The sequence below is a fragment of the Mirounga leonina genome, unplaced genomic scaffold, assembly GCF_011800145.1.
Source record: "Mirounga leonina isolate KUSES-001 unplaced genomic scaffold, KU_Mleo_1.0 Mir_178, whole genome shotgun sequence".
Classification (NCBI taxonomy): Eukaryota; Metazoa; Chordata; class Mammalia; order Carnivora; family Phocidae; genus Mirounga; species Mirounga leonina.
In genome coordinates, this window is record NW_023270464.1 from 22,296,455 (window position 1) to 22,323,730 (window position 27,276).

The following is a 27,276-nucleotide window of genomic DNA, read 5'->3' on the forward strand; positions in this document are numbered from 1 at the left end:
TCCCTTCTCCTGCTGTTCAGCTCTCCATAGCTGGCAGGTGACGTGAGTATGCTGGCCTCTGGGAGGGCTGAGGGGGGAGGGTGGGAGCACCAGCCCAAAGCCCATGTGGACGGAGCAATGATGAACCCCAGCAAGAGTTCCAGGGGGTGACATAAATATATTTTGGAAGCTGCCTGTGTACTCTGGGGGAAAGAACCAGCACAGAGGGTGCCCCCCCAGGCCACCCACCTCCACCCCTTCTCTCCATAAGCCCGCCCACCCCACCCCATTCTGTCTCTTTTTAGGCCAAGGGTCAAGAGAGGTCTCCAGGAAGATAAGGGGGACTTGTCGGGGACTAGGTGGCAGCTCTGAGCGTAGCATTGTGCTGAGGGACAGGAGACTGTTATCCTCCAGCCTGGCGCCTCAGGGCTTCCTCCGGGGGCCGTGGGAACGTGGGACGTGGGGTGCGGGAGCGAGTGTCGGGAAAACACAGGAGACTAGAACCAGGGATCCGGGGAGGTGCAGGTAACCCCCACTCCCTACTTTACCCTTCCCTGTCCGTCCCAGACCTACTCAACTCCCACAGTGCCTAAGAGAATGGGAGGGCAGGAGGGGTGGGTGCCAGGGCCACGGGGGAGGGGAAGGGAGGGGAGGGACGGGGCAGGGGGGAAGGCGAGGTGGCTGAAACCCCCACCGCCAGCCGCCGACAGTCAGGAGGTGGGGTGGTGGAGGAGGCAGCGGGCCAACAGCAGGCCAGGAGGACCAGGTAAGGGGCCCTTGCGGTCGCGGTCACTCCAGCCAGGGCTGACCACTAACAGCCCAGCAGCTCCACGCGCAGGGTGATGCGGTTGTGCCAGGCGACGGGCAGGATGCGCACAAAGCGAGCCAGGAAGGGCATCTCAAACATGTTCTTCTTGTGGGAATTATTGTCCAAGTTGCCAGGGAAGATCTGGAGGCAGAGGGGTTGTCAGGAGGGCCCCAGGGCCAGCCCCCCCCACCTCCCCTCAGAGCCCCCGGCCAGACTCGAAGGGCACCCCTGGACGGGTGACAGGAGGTCAGCCGGCCAGACACTCACCTTGCTGTCGATGGCCCCCTGGTCCCTGTACTCGGCCCAGTTTATGCTGTCGTTACTGTAGGCCACCTTATAGGCTGCCACGTACTGGATGTGGCCAAAGTCTCGGGCCCCCTGGGTAATGATGCCGGTCACTTGCCTCTGGGAGCCCAGGTCAACCTACAGGGAAAACCAACCACATTTTCTTTGTGTAGACCATTCATTCTCTCCAGTAAAGTGGGAAAAGGCAGACAGGCTGGGGTCTGACTTCTAGTTTGGGGGAAGCTACTTCATTTGCACCACCTCCTCATCTAGACCATGGACATAAACCCTGTCACCTACTTTGTCACGCTCTGGTAGGCACTTCGCTGCAGTGAAGCTAGAGTTCACAGCCTGGGCCTTGGCCAACCTGCAGCTGATCCCCACCGCACCCCACCCCGGTACGAAGAGAACAAGGACAGGAGAGCTCCTGGAGTGGCTCCTGAGGGGTCCTGCGGGGCTGTCCACAGCCTGGCAGGGATCTCGAACGAGTCCAAATGCAGGCAGTTCCTCACAGAACCCGGCTCCACAGACTGATGGCGACTGGGGGCCGAGAGACAAACCTCCTGCCCCCGGTCCCTGACCATCCTGGGGAGCCTGCCAGAGGCCTCTGGACAGGCAGTCCCAAGACCCGGCTTGCACACCTGGCTTGCTGCCAACAGCAGGTGAGGCCCAGGCAAATCCTCACCCTGCCGGGACGGTTCCCTCATCTCTAAGATCAGTGGACACTCCAGTTTTCTGTGCCTCTCCTGGTTCCCAATTTCATGAAATCCAAGGGCTGCCCCATGATGTGTTCTCAGACGCCAAGTCAGGCAGAGAAATCCTGAGGTGTGCCTGCCTGGGTCAGGTGTCCCTCCTCTGTCCTGCCCTCCTGCCCATGGGTTCAGCCTTGTCACCCTGTGGCAGCTGGTGGGATGGCCCTACACACACACACACACACCCCTTCACCCCTTCCTCTGCCTACACACACACACACACACACACCCCTGGGTGGGGCACGTGGGAGGGGAAAAAAAACAAATCTGAAGAAAAACAAGGCTTTTCAGACACTTCCTCTCGGGGAGCAGAAGCCTGGGCTGGGCAGAGATCAAAGATCAGCGACCCCATAGATCCCACCCAACCCCAGCCTTGCAGCCCTGCACCCCGACCCACCTGCAGCCACTCAGAGGCATCATTGGTCTGAGCGGTCCAGGCATTGAACTTGCCCTGCTTGTCCAGCCGCGCATAGAAGGGAAACCAGCTGAAGGCATTCAGGCCCCAGGTCCTGTAGATGCTGGAGGCCGTGATCTGCTTGTCGGGGATGGAGTTGTCCTTCATGCCCAGGGGCTCAGCACATCCTGCCAGCAAGGAGGTTTGTCACGGAGGTCAGGACCCGCAGCCTCCCAGAAGCAACAGCATGAGGCGACCACAGGGAGGAGCTGTGGATCCTGACCAGCCCCGGGCAGCCTCTTGGTTTTAGAGCCAACCGTTGTGCTTTCTCTCTGCCCACCTCACCGACTCCTCACCTGGGCCAGCCGCTCTCCACTCCCACACCCGACCCTGACTTGCCCTTCCCAGATCCCCCACCACCTGCCCCCTCTGCACGAGGGCAGGCCCTGACACCACCTCCCCCATGCCTTCGAGGCCTGACTCATGAGACACCTCCTCCAAGGAGCCTGCCCTGACCACCTCACTTGGGCAGGCCTTGGGCCTCCACGGGACTCAGCCCTTCTCTCTCATTCCTACGGTCCAGCTGCTATGTAACAAGGCTGAGGCCTATGATTTTTGTCAAGAACATCAGCAACAAGCATCCCATTGATCCAGGGCTCACTTCTGCCATTTCATCTACCACAAGGAACCTGAAAGCCGTATCAGTAACCCCATTCTGCAGGCGAGGAAGCAGGCTGAGAGACAGTAAGCAGTGTGCCCACATCTCACACACACACACACACTCCTAATGACCACACCAGGCTGTGACATCATTGCCACCAGGCACGCCCCCTCCCAGAGCCATAAAGGCCTACCTGCTGGTAACCCGGGGATGAAGGGGACGCAGCTGTCCTCCAGCAGGTGGAAATGAGAGCAGTTGGAACCCCCGGGGCTCAGGGCGGATCCCGTCCCCTTACCCAGCAGCCCCTCCCTCGGAGTCCCCCAGGGGGCCTTCACACTCAACACTGACCACTCCGGGTGCTGTCACTCGGGCCCGGGCACAGGCCTGCCCCACTCAGCAACGCGCCCAGCTGTTCGGCACAGTCATCCCCACCTGTAGGTGACCAGAACAGTTAGGGGGGGACAGGAGGAGACAAAACTCCCGAGAGAATGATGGGTGTGTCTCACGCCTGGCGGAATCCTCATTCCGCTCTGTCCTTTGGGGGCCTCTGGGGGTGGGGGAAGCAGGCCTGGACACCCCCGCCTCCAGCTGGGAGCAGGCTGGAGTATATGGTGCTTACACCACCGTCTCCCCAGACGCCTGCACTCGGGCCACTAAAGACTTTGCCTCCAGCTGTGTAGGTATCCACCTGCTAATCGCACCACCTCCTTGTGAGGGGTGTTCGCCAGGTCATCCCCCCGCTCCTCTCACAGGGAGAGGCTACTAGGCTGGGAGGCGGGGTGTTCCTGGGAAGCCTCAGGCCTGGGGCAGCTTTGCAGAGTATGCCATGATCCTAGGCTCAAGGGGGACCCCTCTACAGATCCACTGCTTCCCTGAAGTTGGTGCCCCCTCACTCTTGGGCCTCCTGAAAAAGTCAGGCTTCCAGGGGAAATGCCGTTGGGAGGGGCACTGAGCCAAAGGCCAGGACTCTCCACTCTATCCCTCACTATGTGACCCTGGGAAGGACCCTAGGGAGGAGTGCTTCTCGTAGACCAACCAAGGATCTTGTTAAAATGAAGATTCTGTTTCCACAGGTCTAGGGTGGGGCTGGAGCCCGTGTTTCTACAAGCCCCCAGGTGATGCTCACACTACTGGGTCCTCGGAGCTCACTTTGAGGACTGTAACCCACCCAACCCAGCCAGTCTATCACCCTGACCCAAGCCACCTTACCTTCCCACAGGACTGCCCTCACCCACGATGGCCCTCTGCCCCCATTCTCCCCACACAGCCTAAGGGATCCCTTCTAGACACACTCCAATCCTGTCCTATTAGCACTCCCCCTACCCCCACATGGCTGCCCCTTGTTCTGAGGATAAAGATCTGAATCCTTAAAATGATCCATACAGCCCAATTCGTCTGGCTTCATCCACCTCTCCAACCTCACTACCCAGTAAGCTTCCCCTCACTCTCTAGGCTCCAGCCCCACTGGCCAGCCTTCTATCCTTCAGCATGCCCCAGGGCCTTTGCACTTGCCAGCTCCTCACATGCCTAGAATGCTCTTTCCAAGTTCTTCATGGGGCTTGCTCTGTCATTCAAGCCTCCACTCAAAAGTCATCCCAACAGGGGAGTCCTCATGCCCAGACCTCAGCCCCACACATGTGCACACACGCACACACGTGTATATAAACGCACACACCAACACTTTTCACCAGCCCACTGGAATGCCAATTAGGGAAAGGAGAAGATCCAGACCTTGAGGAAAGCAGACAGGACAGCCTCCACAGCTTGCCAGGCTCGCCCTCTCTTGGCCTAGGAGGGAGACGGCTGGGACAGGACCATGAACCATGCAGGCAACTTTAATAGCCAAAGGCTGCAGAGCCCCCAGACCTGTCCTGTACCAATAGCTTAAATGTTCTTTTAGCAGAAGGCAGTCTGTAACTCCCCATTTAAACAGTAAGGCTCAAAAAGGCAATGACCCTGGGAGAGGGAATGCGATGACTTAAATTCACACTTTAAAAGGACGGGTCTTGGGCGCCTGGGTGGCTCAGTTGGTTAAGCGACTGCCTTCAGCTCAGGTCATGATCCTGGAGTCCCGGGATCAAGTCCTGCATCAGGCTCCCTGCTCGGCAGGGAGTCTGCTTCTCCCTCTGACCCTCCCCCCTCTCATGTGCTCTCTCTCATTCTCTCTCTTTCAAATAAATAAATAAAATCTTTAAAAAAATAAATAAATAAAAGGACGGGTCTTGGGCGCCTGGGTGGCTCAGTTGGTTAAGCGACTGCCTTCGGCTCAGGTCATGATCCCGGAGTCCCTGGATCGAGTCCCGCATCGGGCTCCCTGCTCGGCAGGGAGTCTGCTTCGTCCTCTGACCCTACCCCCTCTCATGTGTTCTCTCTCTCTCATTCTCTCTCTCTCAAATAAAAAAAAAAAAATCTTAAAAGGACGGGTCTTGAGTAAGACAAGAAAGGCAGAGAGCCACCTTTTGGCTCTGCAGCTCTGCCTAGCAAGCCCTACAGTTCCGCCAGCGGCCAGCAGGTGGCGCTGTGTCTGCAAAGAGAGGGAAATAGCCCCGGGAGAGCCCCGCGCTGAGACAAAGTTGCTCAGCCCAGCCCCTGCCGCCTGACCTGGCCAGTGATGACTTTTTCCTGGCTCATCAGAAAACCGGTCTCTTCCTGGTGCCCCCCACCCCCCATCCCTCCATCTGGGACTCTGTCTGGAAAGGGCAGCAGAAAGGCATCAGCTCCAGCCCTAGGACTCTAGAAGTCCCCACGTTTCTCTTAAATGATGAGTTACAGGAGGTCTGGGGGAGGTTGCAGGGGTGGGGGGAGAGAAACACTAAGTGGGTGGGTGTCAAAAGCCCAGGGATTTAGACCAAGTTTTAATACCTACCAGCTTGTGTGCACTTGATAAATAATTTATCAGGGCCTCCCTTTCTGTATTCATTCACTCGTTCATTAAATGTTTATTGAACATCTACAATCCAGGCACTGTTCTAGGCACTGGGACTAGAGCCGTGAAGAAAACAAACTCCCTGACCTCATGGAGCTGACGTCTGTAAAACAGAACTCATGCTACATGTTCTAGAAGCTCAAGGAACCAATCAGAATAACAGAAAATACTTCGACAACTGAAAGGGTGTCTTTTTCTTTTTCTCCCACCAACCCAAATGCCAAGGGTTGGCAGATCCCAAACACGGAGGCAAGCGCTCTGAGAGCCAGGTGATCCCTCCCGTGGGCATCTCCTGTGGGAGCCCAGGTCCCCCGCCTTGCTGCCGTCCTACCCAGCTCGGCCTGGCTGAGAAGGAAGTGGGCAGAGAAGCCCATTTCTTAGCATTGACCACAGCCCCCCTGTACTCACCATTCAGCTCACAGCCAAGGAGCTCAAAGCGGAGGGTGCAGCCCCGGTGGCAGATGATGGGCACTAGCCTCACGTACTGTACCTCCAGAGGGAAGTCAAACAGGTTGACCTTCAGGCCACTGTTGTCCATGTTACCCACAAATATCTAGGGGGAAAGCAGATTGGAGGAATGGGTCAGTGTGGGCAGTCCAGCTTCCTGGGGTTGCCTCACCTCCCTCGTCAGGCCTGGGAGGCAGACATGGGGCTTAGCAGAGCGAGCAGGGGGCCAGTTCTTCCTCTGACCACCCACAGCCCTCAACACAGATTCCCCTCGCAGACCTTTCTTGGTCATCATGGGGCGTGGGCATAAACCCCTTTCACACAGGGCCACCCATCATCTATAGGGTGCCTCTGCAAATTAGGATAAGGCACTCCTTTCTCAAGACACTTTATTATACTAATTCCCCCACAGGCAGAAGTACACAAACCTATGATGTCCACATCATGCATGGTGCTTAGTAATGACATCCTTGAGCAGTATACAACCTGCACAACGTACATGGTAGCCCTGAATGCTCAGAATGCATCCTACCTCCACAACTACAGCCACCCTCAACAGGTCATTGAAGCTTTCTGAGTTTCGTTATTCTCATCTATAAAGTAGGAACCACAGAACATGGGCCTGACGTGGGTTTCCCAAATTCTGGGAACCAAGAGGCAGCTGATGACCCACCACATGGCTAATTATCCAGCATACCCTCACTCCACTGGGAGCCCTCAAATAGCTCTGGAGCCCCAGGGGGTGCAGACCACAGCCCTTCTTTAGAGCCCTCACCTTGTCTCCTGTCCCCTCTGCACTCTGGATAAACTGGAACTTGCGTCCACTGACGCTGTAGGCCACCTTGAAGGTCTTCAGGTACTCGGCACTGCCTGCGCGGCTGGCACCCTGTGTCACCACGCCCATCACCCGCATCTTCCGCATCAGGTTCACCTGGACCCCAGGAGGGAGGACGGTACCCTTATCTCCTGGGTTCTTTAGACTCCCTCCACCCTCCCTATCTAGAAAGGAGGGGGGCTTTCTCATCGGGGCCTCTCAGAGCTTTGGGCCCAGTGCTCAGGGAAGCACACAAAGAGGGACGAGGCCCCCAAAGGCTTCATCCAGTGCAAACAGCCGCTCCACAGCCTGGGGTCTGCTCCTCCTCATCCGGCCCCACCACTCCAGGAACCCCACCCCCGCCCGCCCCCCGCAAGACTGCCCTCCACTTACAGATACTTCACCTATGGGAACCCATGACCTTGCTACCTGGACCTTGGTTATGACCCCCCAAATGCAGGCATACTCCCCTCACCTTGCCCCCCCCACCACTCCGCCCGCCCCAGAGCCATTCTTTCCATACCTGGATCCAGGGGTTCTTATCATAGTTGCTGGCCGTCCAAGCATTGACAATGCCCGTGCGGTGCAGACGGGCCAGCTCTGGGGCCCAGCGCTGTAAACCCATGAAGCCCAAGTGCACAGATGAAGCGGCGATCTGCGAGTCGGAAATGGCGCCCGTCTCCATGCCCAGCGGCATGATGCAGGCTGCAGGGGTGCGGGGAGAGGGGGGAGGCGGCCGTCAGGTGGCCACCCAAGCACGTGGGCCCCAGAGGACCAGAAAATAACACAGTGTGGCCTCTGCCGAGACCCAGAGCAGAGACCAGGAAAGGACTCTCAGGGCCCAAGAAAAGGTGCATGGTGAGGAGGGGGGGGTGGGAGGGGCAGACAGCCATGGGGGGCTTGGACCCAGGGCTGCCCCGAAGGTTCCAGGCCAGGCCAGGCCGGCACCCGTGGCACTGCTGGGACTGGCGGCCAGAATCTCCTGTCAGGCTGTGGTAGATGGTCTTGTTTTCACGGGGCGTCAAGCAGCAGCGGGGGGGTGAGAGTGGGGGCAGGGACCGGACTGGAGGGAGGGAATTCCAGTGTGACCTGCTCTTCTTCAGTGTCCTCAGCCCACCCGGAGGACCGCCATATCCAGCCCAACCCCTGGCTTCCCCAGGACGGATTTGGGAGAAGGGGCACCCCAGTTGGCAGTGACCAATATTTGTACAGGACATAAAGCAATAAGCAAATCATGGGGCGCCTGGGTGGCTCAGTCGTTAACCGTCTGCCTTCGGCTCAGGTCATGATCTCAGGGTCCTGGGATCGAGCCCTGCATCGGGCTCCCTGCTCAGCGGGAAGTCTGCTTCTCCCTCTGCCCCTTCCCCCGGCTTGAGGTCTCTCTCTCTCAAATAAATAAATAAATGAAATCTTGGGCGCCTGGGTGGCTCAGTTGGTTAAGCGACTGCCTTCGGCTCAGGTCATGATCCTGGAGTCCCGGGATCGAGTCCCACATCGGGCTCCCTGCTCAGCAGGGAGTCTGCTTCTCCCTCTGCCCCTCCCCCTCTCATGCTCTCTCTCTCTCTCTCTCTCTCTCTCTCTCATTCTCTCTCTCAAATAAATAAATAAAATCTTAAAAAAAATAAAAATAAAAATAAATGAAATCTTAAAAAAAAAAAGGCAATAAGCAAATCTGCCTGGACTTTTCTACAACCCCACTGGCAGGACTTTCCTGGGTGTGGCGTGAATACCATTCCATTTTCTCTCCTACTTTTTGCTCCTTCCAACTATTGGTCTTAAACCAGCCATCCGCCAAGTTGCCCCTGGCCAAGGGGCCATCACCTTCACCATTACCCCAGGGATGTGGTCCTAGGGGGCCGAGCCCCTCTCATCCCCCAGAGATTCCCCCATGCAGAGAAGCCAGGGATAGATCTATTCTTGCTACAACAGCCCAGGTTCATGCTGAGCTTGGTGCTAGGCCACTCTTGCCCAGAAAGTGTAGCCATGCAGCCAAGATCAGAACTGGCCAGGGGCTGAGCCAGGATTTGCAACCAGGTCCTCACACCTCACATGTCCACACTCTAAGGGACCCCAGTGTGCGTTCTGTGGGCCTGTGGGGTCCCTCTGCGCTCCAAGGCAACACACCACCTAACAAGGAGGGGCTGCAATGTTCCCTCTGGGGGCTCCCCCCCCCTTTGCGGCTGCCTCCTGCCTTCTGCCCCAGGAGCTGCTACATCCAACCTGGAGCAGACCCCAGGCCGAAAGCTGAAGGCTAGGCGGGTAATTGCAACTCGGGCACACCCATGGTTGCCTTGGCTCCCCGCACAGTAATTAGTGGGCACACCTGGCCCCACCCAGGGCTGTCTGCCGTAGTGACCCCCCAACTACAGACACGCACACACAGAGACATGCACACATTCCTCCACCCAGGATCTCAAAAGACATCGGCCTCAGCCCCGAGCCCAGGGGACAGGCCCTCCGTGCCGCCTCCTCTGAGGTGCTCTCCCCAGGCCCCAGCGCCCACCCAGCTGGCCCAGCACCCCCTCCTCCTTCTGCAGATCCGCAAACCTCAGAGAGCATCCCCACATCTGCCTGAAGGGGAACCGTCTGCCCCTGCCCAAGATGCTTAGCGGCAGACCCACTGGACCGAAGAAACTGGACGCCCTGAAGATGCGGACTCAGCCGCCCGCCCTCAGCAGGCGAGGACGAGTCCCAGCTTGGTGGGAGGGACTCCAGCTGGGCCAGGAGGGAGGACAGCGTGGACAGCCACCGCCAGCACTGGAGGCTGGGCACCCACCCAGGGCCATTCTGTGGCTGAGTGGATAACCAGGCAAGCCAGGCAGGTCAGCCCCTCTGCACACGCCGGGCCTCTGACCGCCTGACCATGAGGGGATGGCCCGGCCTGCCCAGGCCTCTCCCTCCTCCCTGAGCTCTGTGATGAGGCCGCAGTCAAACTTGGGCCAGGAACTGTCAGACTCCAAGGCCCCAGCCTTACTTACTGACCTCCTGGGCCCTAAGATTCAGAATGTGTTTGTTTTCCCCTCTTGGTAGAAAACTCTCAGGACTTAACCCTAATGCTGTGTGTCTGGTTCGTGGTGACCCAGGCAGCAGCACTTCCTGACCTCTGGGGCCACCACCACCCTTCACTCCCCTGCAGTGACATCAGGCCTGGCCAGCAGTCTGAGGACAGAAGCCAAGCAGGGACTAGTCCAGGACAACAGAACCGCTAACTAAGGCTCTGTCTTACCCCCAATCTACCAGAGGAGGTCCTGAGGCAGGGAATGAGGCCAGCACATGGCCTGGGCTGCTTAGGACCTCCCCCATCAGAGCAGGCAGCCCCAGATACTCACTGGTCTCACAGTGGACACCTGTATAGCCATGAGGACACTTGCAGATGTACTGGGTGAAGACGTCCCCTCTGTGCGAGTCGCCAGTCACCTGGCATTCGGCATCATTGTAGCAGGGGTTTGGAAAACAAGGACCTAGGGATGGAGAGGCAGGTAAGCTGTGCAGGGGATCAGGAAGGAGCTGGGGACGGAGACAAGCAGCAGCGGATTCCCCAAAAGGACCCTCCGTGCAAACTTAGCCCCCTGCCCGCCTCCCCCTGCCATCCCCTCCCTCCCTCCTCTGCCTGACAGGAGCCTGGGCCAGCCTGGCGCCAAGAAGGGTCAGGTGCAGGCGAATCAGTCCCAGTGAGGGAAGCACCAGGCTTTCCAAGTGGCACGGGGAGTTTCCAGGGAAATTCTGGCTGACCACCACGGGAGAGGTGCCGGGGACCACCGCCCACTCGGGAATGAACTGGGCCCGGCAGCCGGGGATGCAGCTGGGAGCTGGGTGTGGAGAGGGACGCAGGGCCCAGGGCAGATACCTTTCTCTGTCTCATTGCAGATCAGGCCCGTGAAGCCTTCGGGGCACAGGCAGTAGAAGGGGGTGTTGTCCTGGCCCAATAAGCAGGTCCCACCATTCAGGCACTGGCTAGAGTCACAGAAGTCACCTGCAATGTCACCAGCTCAGACTCAAGAATAGCAAGTCATTCATTCAGTAAATACTGGGGGCGGGAGGGGGCTATCATGTGCAGGCTGGGTCGCTGAGACAGGGGAACCAAGTGTGGTCCAGGCCTCAAGAAACCACTGGAAAGAGAGGGACAGTCACTGGGTGATGAAGAGACATCACCAGCTCTGACAGAAGCCTGCATGAAGGGCTGCTGGAAGTATGGTTTCTGCTAGAGTTGGAAGTTTTGCAGCGGGGACAGGTGAGCTGGGTCTAAGAGATGGAGTGGAGTGTGCCCAAATGGGGAGTGAGGAAAGAATATTCTAAAGAGGGCAGGAACACAGGGCCATGGCAAGCTGGAGAACAGGACGACAGAGCAGAAAGGGTAGGTAGGGGCCAGACCCGCAGGGACCTTAGGAATGACAAGTTCAAAGACTTTCCATCCTGCAGACCCTTAACCTTCCTTCAGCTGCCCACCGTTGTCCACCAGGGGAAAAAAGAAAAAAAAAAAAAATCAGAGATTCTCAAGGGTGAGGTGGGAGTGGGGAAGCCATTTCCCGTTCTGGAAAGTAGAGTATGGAGAAAAGGCCCTCTGCAGAGCTGTGGATGGGCTCCCCTGGGGCTACACAAAGATCCCTAGGGCTCGGGGGTAGGAATCTGACAGGAGTGGCTCAGGCAAGAGGCTGCATGGGCCTCCTGGTGAGGAGGAATTCAGGTGAAGAGGTGAGAAGGAAAGCAGATTTGAGAACCACTGCAGACGGAGGAGGAGGGCTGGAGAGGACCACACCACTTCAAGCTGGGGGGGGGGGGCAGATTTGAGCTATTGGTGCACCCCACCAGGCCGGCAGGCAGGTAGGGGATCTCCTAGCTGACCTTCGCATCCCAGAAGGGCCTAGCCCATCATGTGGGGTAAGACACGAGAAATCGCTTTTCCTCCCCACAGAGTCATGCCATCCCAGGTGGGGGGCGGGGGGGAAGTAGTGGGCTCCTGAAATCCCAAAGCTCCAGAGAGCTGGGCCAGCTCCGGAGAAGGGAGCAGAGGGAACAGCAAACACCGTTAATGAGAACTAGAGCCCTGAGCGCCGCCTCGGCTGTGCCTGGGAGCTTAGGACAGGCGGCTCCCAATGAGCTATTAGTCAGTGGCTTTAAATAGCAGGTTAATCCCCTCCCCTGACCTGGCAGGCTGCAGGCCACAGACAGAGCCTTGGGAATGACCAGAGTCCTGGGCTCCTGTCCCAACAAAATCCAACTCCCCTTCTCCCCAACCAACCGCACCCTCTCTCCATTCTGCTCCAGGGCAAAGCGGTCCACTGGGGAAAAAAGGACAGTGAAAGGTGGCCTCTACCCCCACCCCCACCCCAGCACAGGTCTTAGGTTGACTCACCTGCACACAACAGTCCTAGTACTTTCCCCTTTTCAGGAAAAGCCAGATCACCCTCTACAAAACCACCTTGGCGATTTCAGAGTCCTGTCTTTTTGGGTGAGTTCCCCAGGAACATTTAGCCAGGGCTCAGGTTGTGGGGACAGAGAGGAGTGGAAAGGGACTTCAAAGACCCAGCTGGGTCTCAGGGTCGCTGGACAGCCCCCAGTTGCGAGTCCCCAAGTGTGCGCGAGCTTGGAGGGCCCTTGAGGTTCTGGCTCCAGGCCTGGGGGTCGGACTGTGGCAGGAAGACAGCGCCAGGGCTCAGCTTTGACACCCCCCCACCCCTGCTTTCTTTGAGAAAATGAGGGAGGGGGTGCCCGAAGCGCGCCGACCACGGGTACCTCTTCAAAGCCCTGGAGGCGACAGGCTGTGTGGGCCCCACGGTGAAGAAATGGGGCATCCCCAGGACCAGCCCGCCGGAGGCCCAGCTGTGCGCGGGAGGCCTCCTCGGCGGGGGAGGAGGAGCAAGGAAGATACAGCGGCACGCCAAGGCCGCGGGAGGGAGTCGGAAGCCACCAGTCCAGGGGCGGCCCTCTCCAAGTCCCTCCCCAGGCTCTTGCTCCCCCCCACTCCTGGACCCCACCCAGAACCCCATCCCCTTCCTCCGCCTTCCTCCGCCTTCCCGGTCCTCGCTCATCCCACCAGGCACCTACAAGCGGGGATGCAAAACTCCAATGACCAGAGCTTGCGAGGGAGTAGCCAGGGAAAGTTGGCTGGACAAGACTTGTCAATACAAGAGTCCTATTAACTTCCAGGTGGAAGACGCTCCAGAGTCGGGCACAGTTCAATGGCCTCATTTTACAGATGGGAAAAGAGAGGCCCGACACAGCAGATTCCTTTGTTATGTGTAAGCCCCATCCCTGGGGGCCGTGGGGCTGTCACCCGGTGTCCCGAGTCCCCGCCCCACTCTCAAGCCTCTCTCACCGCCCAGAACGCCCGAGCGCGGAGACCGCAGGAGAGGCCGAGCGCATCCCCGCGTCCGGCCGGGGCGCAGCCGGAGAAGTCGCCCCTCCGCACGGCCCCGGCTCTTTGGCCAAGTTTGTAAACAGGGGAGGGGGAGGGAGGGCGCCGCGGCGAACTTCCGAACGGCGCGGAGAGGAGGGGCGAGGGCCAGAGGGCGGCGCGATCGACTCACCGGAGACGGCGAAGAGTCCCGAGGCGCAGAGGAGCGCGCCGCAGAGCGCGGCCAGCAGGCGGGGGCCCGGCATGCCGTGGGGACGCGGGCGCGGGAGCGGGCGCTCGGGCCGTGCACACCGCCGGGCTCTCTCTCCGGCTCCTGGACGGGAATAAATCAGGCAGCGCGGCGCCGCCCCCGGCCCGCGAGCTCCGCCCAGGCCCTCGGGAGGCGGGCCCGGGGCGGGGCTCCGCGGCCAGCCAGGGAAGGGGGGCAGCGAGGGGTCCGCGCCGCCGCCTCCCGCCTCCCGCCGCCACGCCCCGCGTCCCGCGGGGAGCGGGTGACCAAGCCCCCGAGTCCTGAGTCGACTGGACCGGGAAGGCCTCGGGAGGAGTTGTTCGGTGTTTCGGTTTTTTTAAATTTTAGACTTAAGATGCTTAGCCCTTATCCATAATGAGAAAAATGCAAATTAAAAGTACAGTCAGTGCCAGGTTTCACTTATCAGATTGGCAAGTGTCGAATTATTAGCGCACTGTTAATGCGAGGCTGTGGGAAGCAAGCCCAAGCATGCATTGTCGGAGGGAGTCTAAATTGCTTCAACTTCTCCGGAGAGCTACTTGGTAATACCTACCAGAGGGACCGAGATGGAGACCCTAAGACCTAGCCCTTGCACTTAAGAGCATTCCTTCCATCCAAATTCACTGTGTAAAATGACATATATACAAAGATGTCCTAGCGTATCATAGCAGCATCCTTTGAAATGATAAAAGACTAAAAAGGGAATCAGCAAACCTTTTCTACAAAGGGTCAGATAGAAAATATTTTAGGATTAGCAGGCTATACGGTCTCCAGAGCAACTATTCACCTCTGCCCTTCTGGCGGGCAAGCAGCTATAGACAGTCTCCCAGGAAATGAGCATAGTGGTTGCCTAAGGGGAAGGAAACCAGGGGACCAGGGTGGGGAGAGACTTGCTGGTCACATTGACTTTTATCTAAATGACTCTTTTTATCATCTCTCTCTCTCAAATACATAAATAAAATCTTTAAAGAAAAAAATAATTTCATTTATAATAGCATCAAAAGGAATAAAATACTTAGGAATAAATTTAAAGTGCAAGACTTGTACACTGAACACTACAAAACATCATTGAAAGAAATTAAAGACCTAAATAAATGGAAAGTCATCCTTGTTCATGGATGACTTGTTCTTGGAAGACTTACCTTGTTAAGATGGCAATAATCCCCAAATTGGTATAAGATCAACACAATCCCTATCAAGATTTCAGCTGCCCTTTTTCAGAAGTTAACAAGCTGATCCTAGAATTAATATGGAAATGGATAGAACCGAGAATCTTTAAAGCAATCTCGTAGGGAAAAAAGAGTTTGGAAGACTTCTATTTTCCAATTTCTTTTTTTTTTTTTTAAGATTTTTTTTACTTATTCATTTGAGACACAGAGATACAGAGAGAGAGAGAGTGCATGAACAGGGGGAGAGGCAGAGGCAGAGGGAGAAGCAGGCTCCCCGCCGAGCCAGAAGCTGGACGTGGGGCTCGATCCCAGCACCCTGGGATCATGACCTGAGCCGAAGGCAGACGCTTAACGACTGAGCCACACAGACGCCCCTATTTTCCAATTTCAAAACTTACTACAGAGCTACGTTAAGCAAGACCATGTGGTACTGGCATAAGGATAGACATATGGATCAATGGAATAGAATTAAGAATCCAAAAGTAAATCCATATATCTATGGTCAATTGATTTTCAACAAAAGTGCCAAGACAATTCAGTGGGGAAAGAGCAACTTTTTTCAACAAATTATGCTAGAATGATTGGATAATCACAAAAGAATAAAGTTGGACTTCCACACTTTATATAAAAATTAACTCAAAATAAATCAAAGACCTAAATATAAGAGCTAAAACTATAAAACTCTTAGAAAAGAACACGTATAAATCGTCGTGACCTTGGATTAGGCATGGTCTCTTAGACCTGATACCAAACACACACAACCAAAGGAAAGAGTAGATTAACTGAAGAGTAGATTAACTGAACTGTATCAAAATTTAAAATTTTTATACTTCCAAGGACACAATCAAAAAGGCAAGAAGACAACCCACAAAATGAGAGGCAATATTTGCAGATCACATGTCTGATAAGGCCCTAATATTCAGAATATTAGAATATTAATAACTCGTAACTCAACAACAAAGGACTACCCAGTTTTAAAATGGGCAAAGAATCGGGCCGCCTGGGTGGCTCAGATGGTTAAGCGTCTGCCTTCGGCTCAGGTCATGATCCCAGGGTCCTGGGATCAAGTCCTGCATCGGGCTCCCTGCTCAGCGGGGAGCCTGCTTCTCTCTGACCCTCTCCCCTCTCATGCTGTTTCTCTCTCGCTCGCTCTCTAAAAAATAAAATCTTTAAAAAAATAAAATAGGCAAAGAATCTGGATAGATCTTTCTCCAAAGATATACAAATAGCCAATAAGCACATGAAAAGATGCTTAACATTATTAGTCATCAGGAAAATGTAAATCAAAATCAAAACCACATGTGATACCACTTCACACACCCTCTAGGATGGCTATAATCCAAAAAACATCATAACAAGTGTTAGTGAGGATGTAGAGAAATTGGAACCTTCACACATTACTCATGGGATTGTAAAATGGTGCAGACACTGAAAACTAGTGTGGCAGCTTCTCAAAAGGTTAAGCAGAGAGTTATCATATGACCCAGCAATTCTACTCCTAGATATATACCCAAGAAAACTGGAAGCATATGTTCATACAAAAGCTTACACATGAATGTTCATAACAACATTAATAGCCAGCAACTGGAAACCATCCAAATGTCCATCAGCTGATGGATGGATAAACCAAGTAGTATATCCATCCAATGGACTATTATTCAGCCATAAAAATAAATGAAGATCTAATACTCGCTGCAACATGGCTGAACCTTGGAAACATGATGCTAAGTGAAAGAAGCCAGACGCACAAGGCCATGATTCCATTTATATGAAATGTTCAGAACAGGCAAATCTATAAAGACAGTAAGTCGATGAGTGGCTGTCAGGGGCTGGGGTGAGGGCAGAATGAGAAGTCATGGTTCATGCAAGTGGGATTTCATCTGGGGGTGATGAAGACGTCCTGAAATTTAATAGTGATGATGGTTCCATAACTTGGTGAGTATGCTAAAAATCACGGAACTTCACGTTCTAAAAGGATGGATTTTACGTTGTGTGAATTATATCTCAATAAAAAAGAATACAACTCTTCAGAAATCTGTCTCAAATCAGTAAGTCACTCAACAGCATTTATTAAGCAGTAACTGTGGTGAGCATTGGCTGGAAACCCTCACTGCACATTAGTGTCACTTGGGAAGATTTTTATAGAAATACAGATGACCAGGATGCATTCCAAAGCAAATAAATCTCAATCCCTGTGGAGCCTAGGAATGAGTATTTTTTTAAAGCTCTCCAGATGAGGCTAATGTGAAACTAATAAGAGAACCACTGGCTAGACTCACTGAGGAAAAAAACAAAAGACCTAAGCCTTGGGACCACAAGGGGTGGTGAAGAAAGGATAGAGAAGGAGGGGATTTTCTTGTATGATCTGACCCTTGTAGAGTTCAGTGGGCTAGTAGCTCCTTGGCCTGAACACTTTTTTTACCCAGTACTAGAGCATCCCAGGATTACAAGATGGTCGTACCATGATCATCTGAAACAGTTGTCCACTTAAAAGCTTCAGATTTTGTTCATGTATATGATAGGAAACCAGGTATGCTTTTATTTTTTAATTAGTCACACCCCTACACAATCAGAGATCATACTGTGTCTTCCAGAAACTTAACAAAAATTCCATTAAGTTGACAAAACTCGAAGTTGATGGGGCTGTGAGGAGGGAAATAAACATTTACACCTAATTGGTGGAACTACAAGTTGATTCAGTGTCCGAATCATAGTCTGACTGTAGTAAGACCTACAAAACTTGACCTTGTATTCTGCTTTGGGCAAATTCACTGGAAGGAAATTACCCAAATAAAAAGCAATGTACAAAGATGCACATGGTACTTCTATTTATGGTTCTGAAAAATTGGTAACAGTCCGAAATGCCCAGAGGTGAAGAGCTAAACAAACTGTGCTAAGACACAGCACAGTGTTGTTTTAACAAGTGAAAAGGATGTGTAAGTTTGCCGGTGAAAGAATGTGCATTGGCCAAGCAGAGTGCCTGTCCACAGCGTCTGTCCCTCTGAACTCACCAACAGCACACCTAGGTAAAAAGTACCTCACACAGAGACACATGTCTGCGTAAAAACAACAATCGAAAGAGAATTGAGTCACAAACAGACAAAAAGTGTAATCTCATGATTCCACTTATATGAAGTATCTAAAGTAGTCAAATTCATAGAGGGGCACCTGGCTGGCTCCGTCCGAGGAGCGTGTGACTCTTGATCTTGGGGTTGTAGGTTCGAGCCCCGTGTTGGATGTACAGATACTTAAAAATAAAACCTTGAAAAAAATATAGTCAAATTTATAGAAAGAAAAAGTGGAATGGTGGTTGCCAGGTGCTGGGATGTGGGGGGAAAGGGCAGCTCCTCTTGAAGGGGGGCAGAGTTTCAGTTCTGCAAGATGAAAAAGTTCTGGAGATTCTGCTCCACCATGGCGCAAACATAATTGACCCTGTTGAATTGTATACTTAAAGAAGATTTAGATGGTAAATTGCATTTGCGTTTTTTACCACGATAAAAAAAATTTATTTTTTTTAAAGATTTTATTTATTTATTTGAGAGGGAATGAGAGAGAGAGCACGAGACGGGGGAGGGTCAGAGGGAGAAGCAGACTCCCTGCTGAGCAGGGAGCCCTATGGGGGACTCGATCTTGTGACTTCAGGATCATGACCTGAGCGCCCCAAAAAATTAATTTTGAAAGAGTGAGAGAGGGGGGCACCTGACTGGCTCAGTCAGTGGAGCATGTGACTCTTGATCTTGGGGTCATGAGTTCGAGCCCTATGTTGGGGGTAGAGTTTACTAAATAAATAAATAAATAAATAAATAAATAAATAAATAAATAATAAAATTTAAAATTGAATCATTATTTTATTCCACCAACCCTGAGCCAAGCACCATTCCAGGCACGAAGGGAACAGCTGTCCACAGGTGCCTTACATAGGTAAGGAAAGAAGATCATTAATATGATGTTACATGTCAAGTATACCTCAATTTATGTTTTTAAGTTTATTTATTTAAGTAATCGCTACACCCAATGTGGGGCTCAAACTCACAACCCAGAGATCAAGAGTCACGTGCTCTCCTGACTGAGCCAGCCAGGTGCCCCAAGGATACCTCAATTTAAAAAAAGAGAAAAAGAAGCTATTTCAGGTGCTAGCAAGTTCTCCAGAGATGACAGGACATGATTGTGTGACATAACACGGAGGAGAGAAGTGGGACCAGTTTAGGTGGGTGACTAGCAAAGCCTCGTCTGAAAAGGTAACATTCCCACTGAGACCCTGAACCATAAGAAGCCAGCCTTACAAGGATCTGAGGAGGCAAAAGTTCTGCGAAAGGAACAGAACCAAGAGCTCAGAAACTGACCAACACCAACAAAGTCCACTGAGTTTTGACAAAGGAGCTGTGCAATTCGGTGGAGAAAGAATCTTCGCAACAGATAGCGTTGATATAATTGGATGTCCGTGCGCCACAAAATCAAGTGGAAAACAAGCTTCACACCTTGTACAAAATTTAACCCAAAATGGATCATAGACCTAACTATAAGACCCAAAACTATAAAACTTCTGGAAGAAAACAGAAGAAAATCTGCATGATCTTTGGTTTGGGGATGAGTTTTACATACATACAATACCAAAAGCAGGATCCACAAGAGAAAAATCGATATAATTGGACTTTATCAAAAGTAGACCCTTTGCTCTGTGAAAGACACCAGTAAAAGAATTAACAGACAAGCCGAAAACTGATAGAAAATATTTGCAAACCACACATCTAATAAAGAACATGTATCCAGAATAAGTAAAGAAATCTTAAAACTCAAAATAAGAAAACACAGATTTTTTAAATTTAAAATTTACATTTAAAATTTTTTAAATGGACAAAAGATCTAAACAGGAAAAAAAAAAAAAGAAAAAAGACCTATGGATGGCAAATAAGCCTATGAAGACATGCTCAACATAATTTTCCATTAAAGAAATAAAAATGCAAACAACTATTAAATATCACGGCCTACCTATTGGAATGGCTAAAATCCAGAAAACCTGACCACGCCAAATGCTCGTTCATTGCTGGTGAGGAATGCACAGCGGTGCAACCACTTTGGAAGACATGTTGGCAGCTTCTTAAAAAGTTAAACATAGAATTGCCATCTGACCCCGAAGCAATCGCACTCCTAGGTAATTTACCTAAGAGAATTAAAACTTCGGGTAACACAAAAACCTATTTGCTGAAAAATCAATGTTTACCACAGCTTTGTTCATCGTCATCAAGAATTGGACCCAACCACCTTGTCTTTCAGTAGGTGAATGGATAAACTGTGGAACACCCATACAATGGGATCCTGTTCTGTGATAAAAGGACTGAGCTATTGATTCACACATCAACATGAAGAAACCTTAAATGCATTTTGCTAGGTGAAAGAACACAGATCAAAACAGCTACATGTTGTGTGATTGTATTTACATGACATTCTGGTTAAAGCAAAACTGTAGGGGCGAAAAAACCAGATGAGCGGTTGACAGGGGTTTGGGGAAGGGGTAGGTGGTTAATTGCAGAGGGGAGGCCTGGGGGAATTTTAGGTGATGGGATTATCCTGCAGGATCCTGGAGTGGTAGATACAGAATGCTAAGCAACTGCCAAATGGGTAGAAATTGACAGCCCAAAGATTGAGCTTTAACATATGCACATTTAAAAAAATCATTCAGAGGGGCGCCTGGGTGGCTCAGTCCATTAAGCATCTGCCTTCAGCTTGGGTCATGATCCCAGGGTCCTGGGATGGAGCCTGCATCCCTCAGCGGAGAGCCTGCTTCTCCCTCTCCCTCTGCCTGCCGCTCCCCCTGCTTGTGCTCTCTCTCTCTCTGTCAAATAAATAAACTCTTTTTTTAAAAAAATCATCCAGAAAGTTGGAAGATTCCAGACTGTGACAAAAGAATCTAAGTATATAAATAACTTCACTGTAAGCAGTGGGGTTTGGGGGGGGTGGGGCTGGAGTGTGGCAGGGAGGGGTGTGGAGAGGAATTGACCTAAATAACTTTGGGAAACAGTGTTTGAACTAGAAACCATAAGGCTAAAGACAAAAGGAACTGTATATAACTGCTGAACCCCAGAGGCAGCCCAGTTGTTCCTCACGGGGATATGGGTTAACAATTCTGAAATTGCGTGTGCCTGCATCCTGGCCTGAGACAAGGAAGTGTATGCATTCCTGCTTATCTTCATTTAGATACAGATGACAGGTGCAGAAATAACTATGGATATGCATATATATACGCGTAGGTGCGTGTATATGTGCGTACACACAGGTTAGAATGCGTGTGCATGTTTCCTAGCTCTGTCTGCTAACAGGGACTAGAAGCAGCGACAGCCCAGTGCTCAGACCTTGGTCTGTATTACATGTTTCCAATGAAAGGAATCAGGGCTCCTTGGAGAAATGGCCAATTCTAGGGCTAGGGCAGAGAGAACACAAGATGAACCTGGGGCATCCAGAAAATGCTTTAAAAAACAAAAGGATTAGGGATGTGAAACAGATAAAAAAGCTAAGCTAAAAGAGTTCCCAGTCACCGAAAGGGGAAAAAGATAAGCAACAAAAGAAATAATGTGCTATTGGACTATAACCCAAAGTATAAAATAAATATCCATGAGTCCATAGCCGTACAAATAATTGAATGAATGAATGAATGAATGAGCGAACGAATACAGAAGAACTGCAAATAATCTAGGTAGCTACTCTCTCTCTAGCAGGTAGAGCTTACTGGCCCTCCCCTCATTTGAACAGGGACTGTGATCAGTGACTTGTTTCCAAAGTACGGGAAGGATGGAAAGAATAGTAACTCTTCAGTGGAACGATGTTTCAGAAAAGGTACCTTCTCCTTTCCCCAGGTGATCAAGGAGAACAGCATCAGTGATAAGTCCTGTGGATTGCATTGCCCCAAATGATAGGATGAGAAGTGGGCTTTACCTCTGTAGTCTTCCTTCCAGGAACCCATCACCCTTTAGAAAAATTAGAAAAACCGCAGACAAACCCAAGTTTCAGGACATTCTACAAAACCCTAGACCAATACTGCACAAAACTATTAAGGCAAGTCTGAGAAATTGTCCCAGAGGAGACGAGAAGACATGATGCTAAGTGTATGTGGCATTCTGCATGCCAGCCTGGAACAGAAGGCATTAATGGAAAGGCTAGCGAAATCCAAATAAAATATGGAGGTTAGGCCATAATAACGTGCCAATGTTGGCTTCTTAGTTGTGACAAATGTGCCATGGTGAGGTAGAGTGTTGACAATAGGGTAAACTGGGTAAGAGATCGATAGCGACTCTTGAACCGTCTTTGCAAATTTTCTATAAATATGAAACTATTCTAAAATTTTAAAAATGTTAAAAGGGGGGCAGGGCTTGAGAAAGGCACAAGCCTAGCTAATTAGTCAGGAGCATGAGGGCCAACATATCAGGACTGACGAAGGGTGAGGGGAGAAGAACCCAGAGAGGCTGCAGAGACAGACCAGAGCCCTGGTGGGGCCTTGTCTGCGTTTGAATCCTCATTCTGCATTATGCCAAGTGGGTGATCTTGGGCAAGTTCTTTGCTTTCAATTCATATGTTGAAACCTAATGCCCAATGTGATGGTGATAGAAGGTGGAACTTTGGGAGGTGCTTTGGTCATGAGGGTGGAGCCCTCACGAATGGGATTAGCTCTCCCATAAAAGAGGCCAGAGAGCTCCTTTGCCCCTTCCAGCACATTATGGGCTCAGCGAGAAGGCACCAATCATGAACCTGAAAGCAGGCCCTTGCTAGACACCGAATCTGCTGGTGCCTTAATCTTGGACTTCCCGGCCTCAAGAACTGTGCGAAGGAAACTTCCATTGTTTATAAGCTACCCAGTCTCTGGTATTTTGTTATAGCAGCAAGAAAGGGCTTAGACATTCTTCAATCTCTCTGAGCCTCCGTTTTCTCATCTGTAAAATGGAGCAATAATAATGCTCTCCTGATGGTTTCCAGTTTGAGGCTGATATTAACATCTTTGTGCATGTCTTGTGAACACATGCCCACATAACTGTTGGATATTTACCTAGGAGTTGCTAGATCACAAGGCATGCACATACTCGGCTATGGTAGATCCTCCAAATAGCCTTCCGATGTGCTGTACCCCTCCAAGAGATTTCATGTATTTACTTTTGCACATAGACTAAAATCCACACTCTATACCACGCAGAAAATGAAATGTTGAGAAAAAGAAACCAAACACAAGAGAGTACATGTTCTGTAATTGTGTATATACAAAGACAAACTAACCAATGGCTTAGAAGTCAAAATAGTGGTTACTCTGGCTGGAGGGCTAGGGACAGATCGAGGCACAAGAGGGCCTCTGGGGGCTGGAAATGTTCTGTATCTTGTTCTGGTAGCTAGCTACACAGGTGTGTTCACTATGAGACAATGCCTCAAGGTGTGTGTTTTGAATATACTTTGCACTTTGGGGGAAAACTTACATTAAAGAAAATTCTATTGAAGGACTTTGGGAAGAAGAGTGCCATTGTTTTTAAAGGTTGATTCCGGCTGCTCTTTGGAGAATGGGTTATAGAGAAACGAGAGAGACGCAGAGACCAGCAAGGAGGCTAGGGCAGTGGTCCAGGGGAGGGACAGTGGTTGCTAGGAGCTGGGCGATGGTGAGTGGTGGGGGCAGTTGTAAAGGAAAGGATAAATCCTGGAAGGATTTTGGAAGTGGAGCTGACAAGACTTTTCAGCAGACAGGATGTATGGGGTTAGGCAAGAGAGGGCTCAAAGATGACACCCAGGTTCTGGCCTGAGCAACTAAGTGGATGGCGGTGACTTTTTTATTGAAACAAATTGCCTGTCACTCATCTATCTCATCCACACCCGCAGGGATCCTCATCTCCAGGCCTGGGCACAGTGCCCAGCAATAGGAAAGGAAGCACCCCTAAAATATTTATGGAATGAATGACATGACTATCCCCCTTGGGCAGAACCAGATCCAGGGTGTGGGAGGTGACGGCAAAGCAGATTATAGACGAGAGGAGGAGTGCTTAAGTCACGGGAATAACAGGGACAGAGTAGAGAATACGGTCAACAATACTGTAATGGTGTTGTGTGGTGACAGATGGGGATTGCACTTGTGGGGAGCCCAGCATAACGTAGTGAGAAGTGGACTTACTATGTTGTACCCCTGAAACTGATGTAACATTGGGTGTCAACTACACTCAAATAAAAATATTTTTTAAAGAGATAGAGAGGGGCGCCTGGGTGGGTAAGTCGGTTAAGCATCTGCCTTCGGCTGGGGTCATGATCTCAGAGTCCTGGGTTCGAGCCCCACATCGGGGTCTCTGCTCAGCAGGAGCCCGCTTCTCCCTTTCCCTCTGCCTGCTCCCCATCTCCCCTGCCCCGCTCGTGCTCTCTCTCACTCACTCTCTCAAATAAATAAATAAAATCTTTTTAAAATAGAGAGACAGGGGGATGCCTGGGTGGCTCAGTCAGTAAGTGTCTGCCTTCAGCTCAGGTCATGATCCCAGGGTTCTGGGATCGAGCCCTGCATCGGGCTCCCTGCTCAGCGGGGAGTCTGCTTCTCCCTCTCCCACTCCCCCTGCTTGTGTTCCCTCTCTCGCTGTGTCTCTCTCTGTCAAATAAATAAATCTTAAAAAAAGAGAGAGAGAGAGAAAGAAGTGCTCCCCAGTGATGGCAGCTATGTATGCAACGGGAGACGGACTCCCCTCGTGGGCGGTGGGCGGTGGGCTCCCTGTGCCGGAAGGGACTGAAGCGAAGGACATGTGTCAGGAGGACAGTGTAGGAGAGGGACAGTGAGGACAGGTGACCTCTGAGGTCTACACCACCTCCAGGATGCTGGTTTGCGATGACCCTCCAAGTGCACGGGAGGCCAGGGGGCCCGGCGCCTCCCCCTCTGCTTTCCAGCACTGGTGAACGCAGGCATCATGTGGGCTTGAGCAGAGCCTCGAGGCGGCCCCACACTCACACCCTCCAAGTGCACACCCCCTTTCCCAACCAGATGCTCTGAACACACATCATGATCTGTGAGCAAACATCCCGACCCAGGGACCAAACAACCCCCTTTTGTTTCCAAGCCAGAGACCAAGGGCCAGGGGCCAGTGCTGGCGAATAAATATGCTTTCAGTTGAAAAACGTAAAAGTGTTTTCTCACTGAAACCGAAGGGGTGGGCCAAATTCTGAGGTTCCTTTGTGTGATTTTCCATACTTCGTCTGGGGCTTCAGTTGACCACTGTCCTCATGGATTTCTCTGGAGACTCCCTCCGCCCTGACGAATTTCCCCTCCTCTGAACACCTGAAGCTCCGACATTCAGAACCAGCCAAGATCTATTCATAGTGGAGCGGTGCCCTGAGATGTCTCCTCACCGGGATTGTCTGCTCCTCTGGAACAGGCTGCCGGGGGTCGTACAGATAGATTTAGACCCGGCACCTGGATTCAAGCCCCAGCTTCACATCTTACCTGCCTGGTGATCTTTATCAAACTGCTACTCAGGCACATTTATTTTCTTCATGTAAAGTTCGTCTCCTTCTCTCCTTTCCAGGAGATCAGTGGCATGCGGTACAGTTTCCTCCTGGGCCCAGAGAGGTCCTAGGCGTTTTCATCTGCTGGGGAACATGCCCACATCTGGGTTGGGTTTTGGTCTGCAGAGTCAAAAGGATGTGGAAGAAATGCTTTAGAAAAATCTATTTTTAAAGGGCTCTGCTCAAAGCCTTTCTACGTGGGCCAGCTGGACATCTGGACAACCCATCTCATGAATGAGACCGGAGCGAGGCCATTTCCGGAAGAACATCAAGTTCTTCCCTGGAAATTGTTAAAAAACAAAATTAGGGGCACCTAATTCTGTTGGGTGGCTCAGTCGTTAAGCGTCTGCCTTCGGTTCTGGTCATGATCCCGGGGTCCTGGGATGGAGCCCCGCATTGGGCTCCTTGCTCAGCAGGGAGCCTGCTTCTCCCCTGCCTGCCATTCTCCCTGCTTGTGCTTGCTCTCTGTCTCTCTCTCTTGCTCTCTGTGTCAAATAAATAAATTAAATTAAATTAAAAAAAAACAAAAACAAAAACAAAAAACAAAATTAACCCAAGTAAATTTGAAGATCTAATGGGCTTTATTAAACAATTTGTGAATTGGGCAGCATCCCATCTAGCAAGTAGAAAAGAGCTCTGTCAAGCTATAGAGAAGGAAAGATTTTTAAAGGCAGAGAGGGAGCAGGAAAAAAGGAAATTATTAGCAAGGAATGCATTGTTTTAGGCAAGTTGTCCTCCTTGGAAAGGGTCTATCAGTAAATTTCCTAGAGCTGACCAGGAAATTCCATGTTGGCTGGTTAAAGATTACATTCCTGGGAGGGTTGAAAGTGCAGTTAGGTTAGGTATTAAGTCTTGGTTTACTGATGTGAGCCTTAACATAAGTGACTCCAATTTGGACTGTGGTTTTCTTTTGAACAAAATCAAACCCAAGGAGGCCTAGAGGCAGAGCCCCAGATTGGGCAGGACTTGAGGGGCTGATCAGCAAACCACAGGCCCAGGAGTGTTTATCACTGGCTAATCGCCCCCCACCCAACACCCAGTCTCCCCCAATCTCATCCCCCAGCTGGAAGGGCCTCTCTTTAAGGATTTGGTAACCTTGTCTAAACGCAGATCCCTGACCTGTTTAGGAACTGGTTGTCTTCCTTCTCCTACTATTACCCGCCTTTTGAGCCAGCAGCCATGCTTGTCAGATACTCTTTCTGCCATTTCTCCCAAGAAAAAGTCAACCCTCTCAATGAACCGAGTAGCAGACTTTAAATTTCTGACTTCTTGTTCCAAACCTACTGCTCTGTGGCTCTGGCCTCAAAGCCTCCTGAGTCCCAACAGATGTCAGATGAATGTCCACAAAGCTACCAGGTGACCAAGTTGGTTGGTCCAGCCTTTGATAAATTTCAGATATGCCACTGAGCCTGGAGGGAGCACAGCTTGGCTGGATGGGGCAACCTCTTCACCAGAAGGGGGAATTTGGACTTTATTTCCTGCCCTAATCCCTGTGCCACATACTTAGCCATCAGGCAATAGCCTCCCTACCTAACCCTTCCTGTGTTCATTCATTCATTCAAAAATATTGAGCAGGGGCGCCTGGGTGGCTCAATCGTTAAGCGTCTGCCTTCCGCTCAGGTCATGATCCCAGGGTCCTGGGATCGAGCCCTGCATCGGGCTCCCTGCTCAGCGGGGAGTCTGCTTCTCCCTCTCCCACTCCCCCTGCTTGTGTTCCCTCTCTCACTGTGTCTCTCTCTGTCAAATAAATAAATAAAATCTTTAAAAAAAAAATATTGAGCAAATACCAAGTTGTGTGGTGTGAGGACCCACTCAGAACCCCAGAGTTGACGTAAAGAATGTTTTTTAATTTTAATTTTAATTTATTTTTCTTAAGTAAACTGTACACCCAATGTGGTGCTCGAATTCACAACCCTGAGATTAAGAGTCGAGTGTTTCACTGTCAGAGCCAACC

At 51.4% G+C, this 27,276-nt stretch overlaps 1 protein-coding gene across 1 annotated transcript; it reads right to left on the minus strand.

Annotated features, from left to right (window-relative positions):
• Positions 1-137: 137 nt before the first annotated feature.
• On the minus strand, positions 138-25,428 carry MFGE8 (milk fat globule EGF and factor V/VIII domain containing). Its single transcript, XM_035024107.1, has 10 exons — positions 25,261-25,428; positions 13,594-13,734; positions 10,914-11,039; positions 10,396-10,527; positions 7,590-7,771; positions 7,028-7,183; positions 6,214-6,358; positions 2,222-2,406; positions 1,055-1,210; positions 138-928 (listed from the first exon to the last, which is right to left on the minus strand). Exons 2-10 carry the CDS (start codon positions 13,664-13,666, stop codon positions 791-793), a joined length of 1,293 nt encoding a protein of 430 aa, XP_034879998.1. The 5' UTR covers positions 13,667-13,734; positions 25,261-25,428; the 3' UTR covers positions 138-790.
• Between the last annotated feature and the right edge of the window lie 1,848 nt (positions 25,429-27,276).

What these genes read in the sequence shown, in the direction of transcription:
- MFGE8 (XM_035024107.1), bottom strand. Translation starts at nt 13,666, where the DNA reads ATGCCGGGCCCCCGCCTGCTGGCCGCGCTCTGCGGCGCGCTCCTCTGC. An exon ending in CAGAGGGGACAGGAGACAAG is followed by an intron (nt 6,359 to 7,027) that starts GTGAGGGCTCTA and finishes CTTTCCCCCTAG; the next exon opens with ATATTTGTGGGTAACATGGA. An exon ending in AGGGGGCCATCGACAGCAAG is followed by an intron (nt 929 to 1,054) that starts GTGAGTGTCTGG and finishes CTCTGCCTCCAG; the next exon opens with ATCTTCCCTGGCAACTTGGA.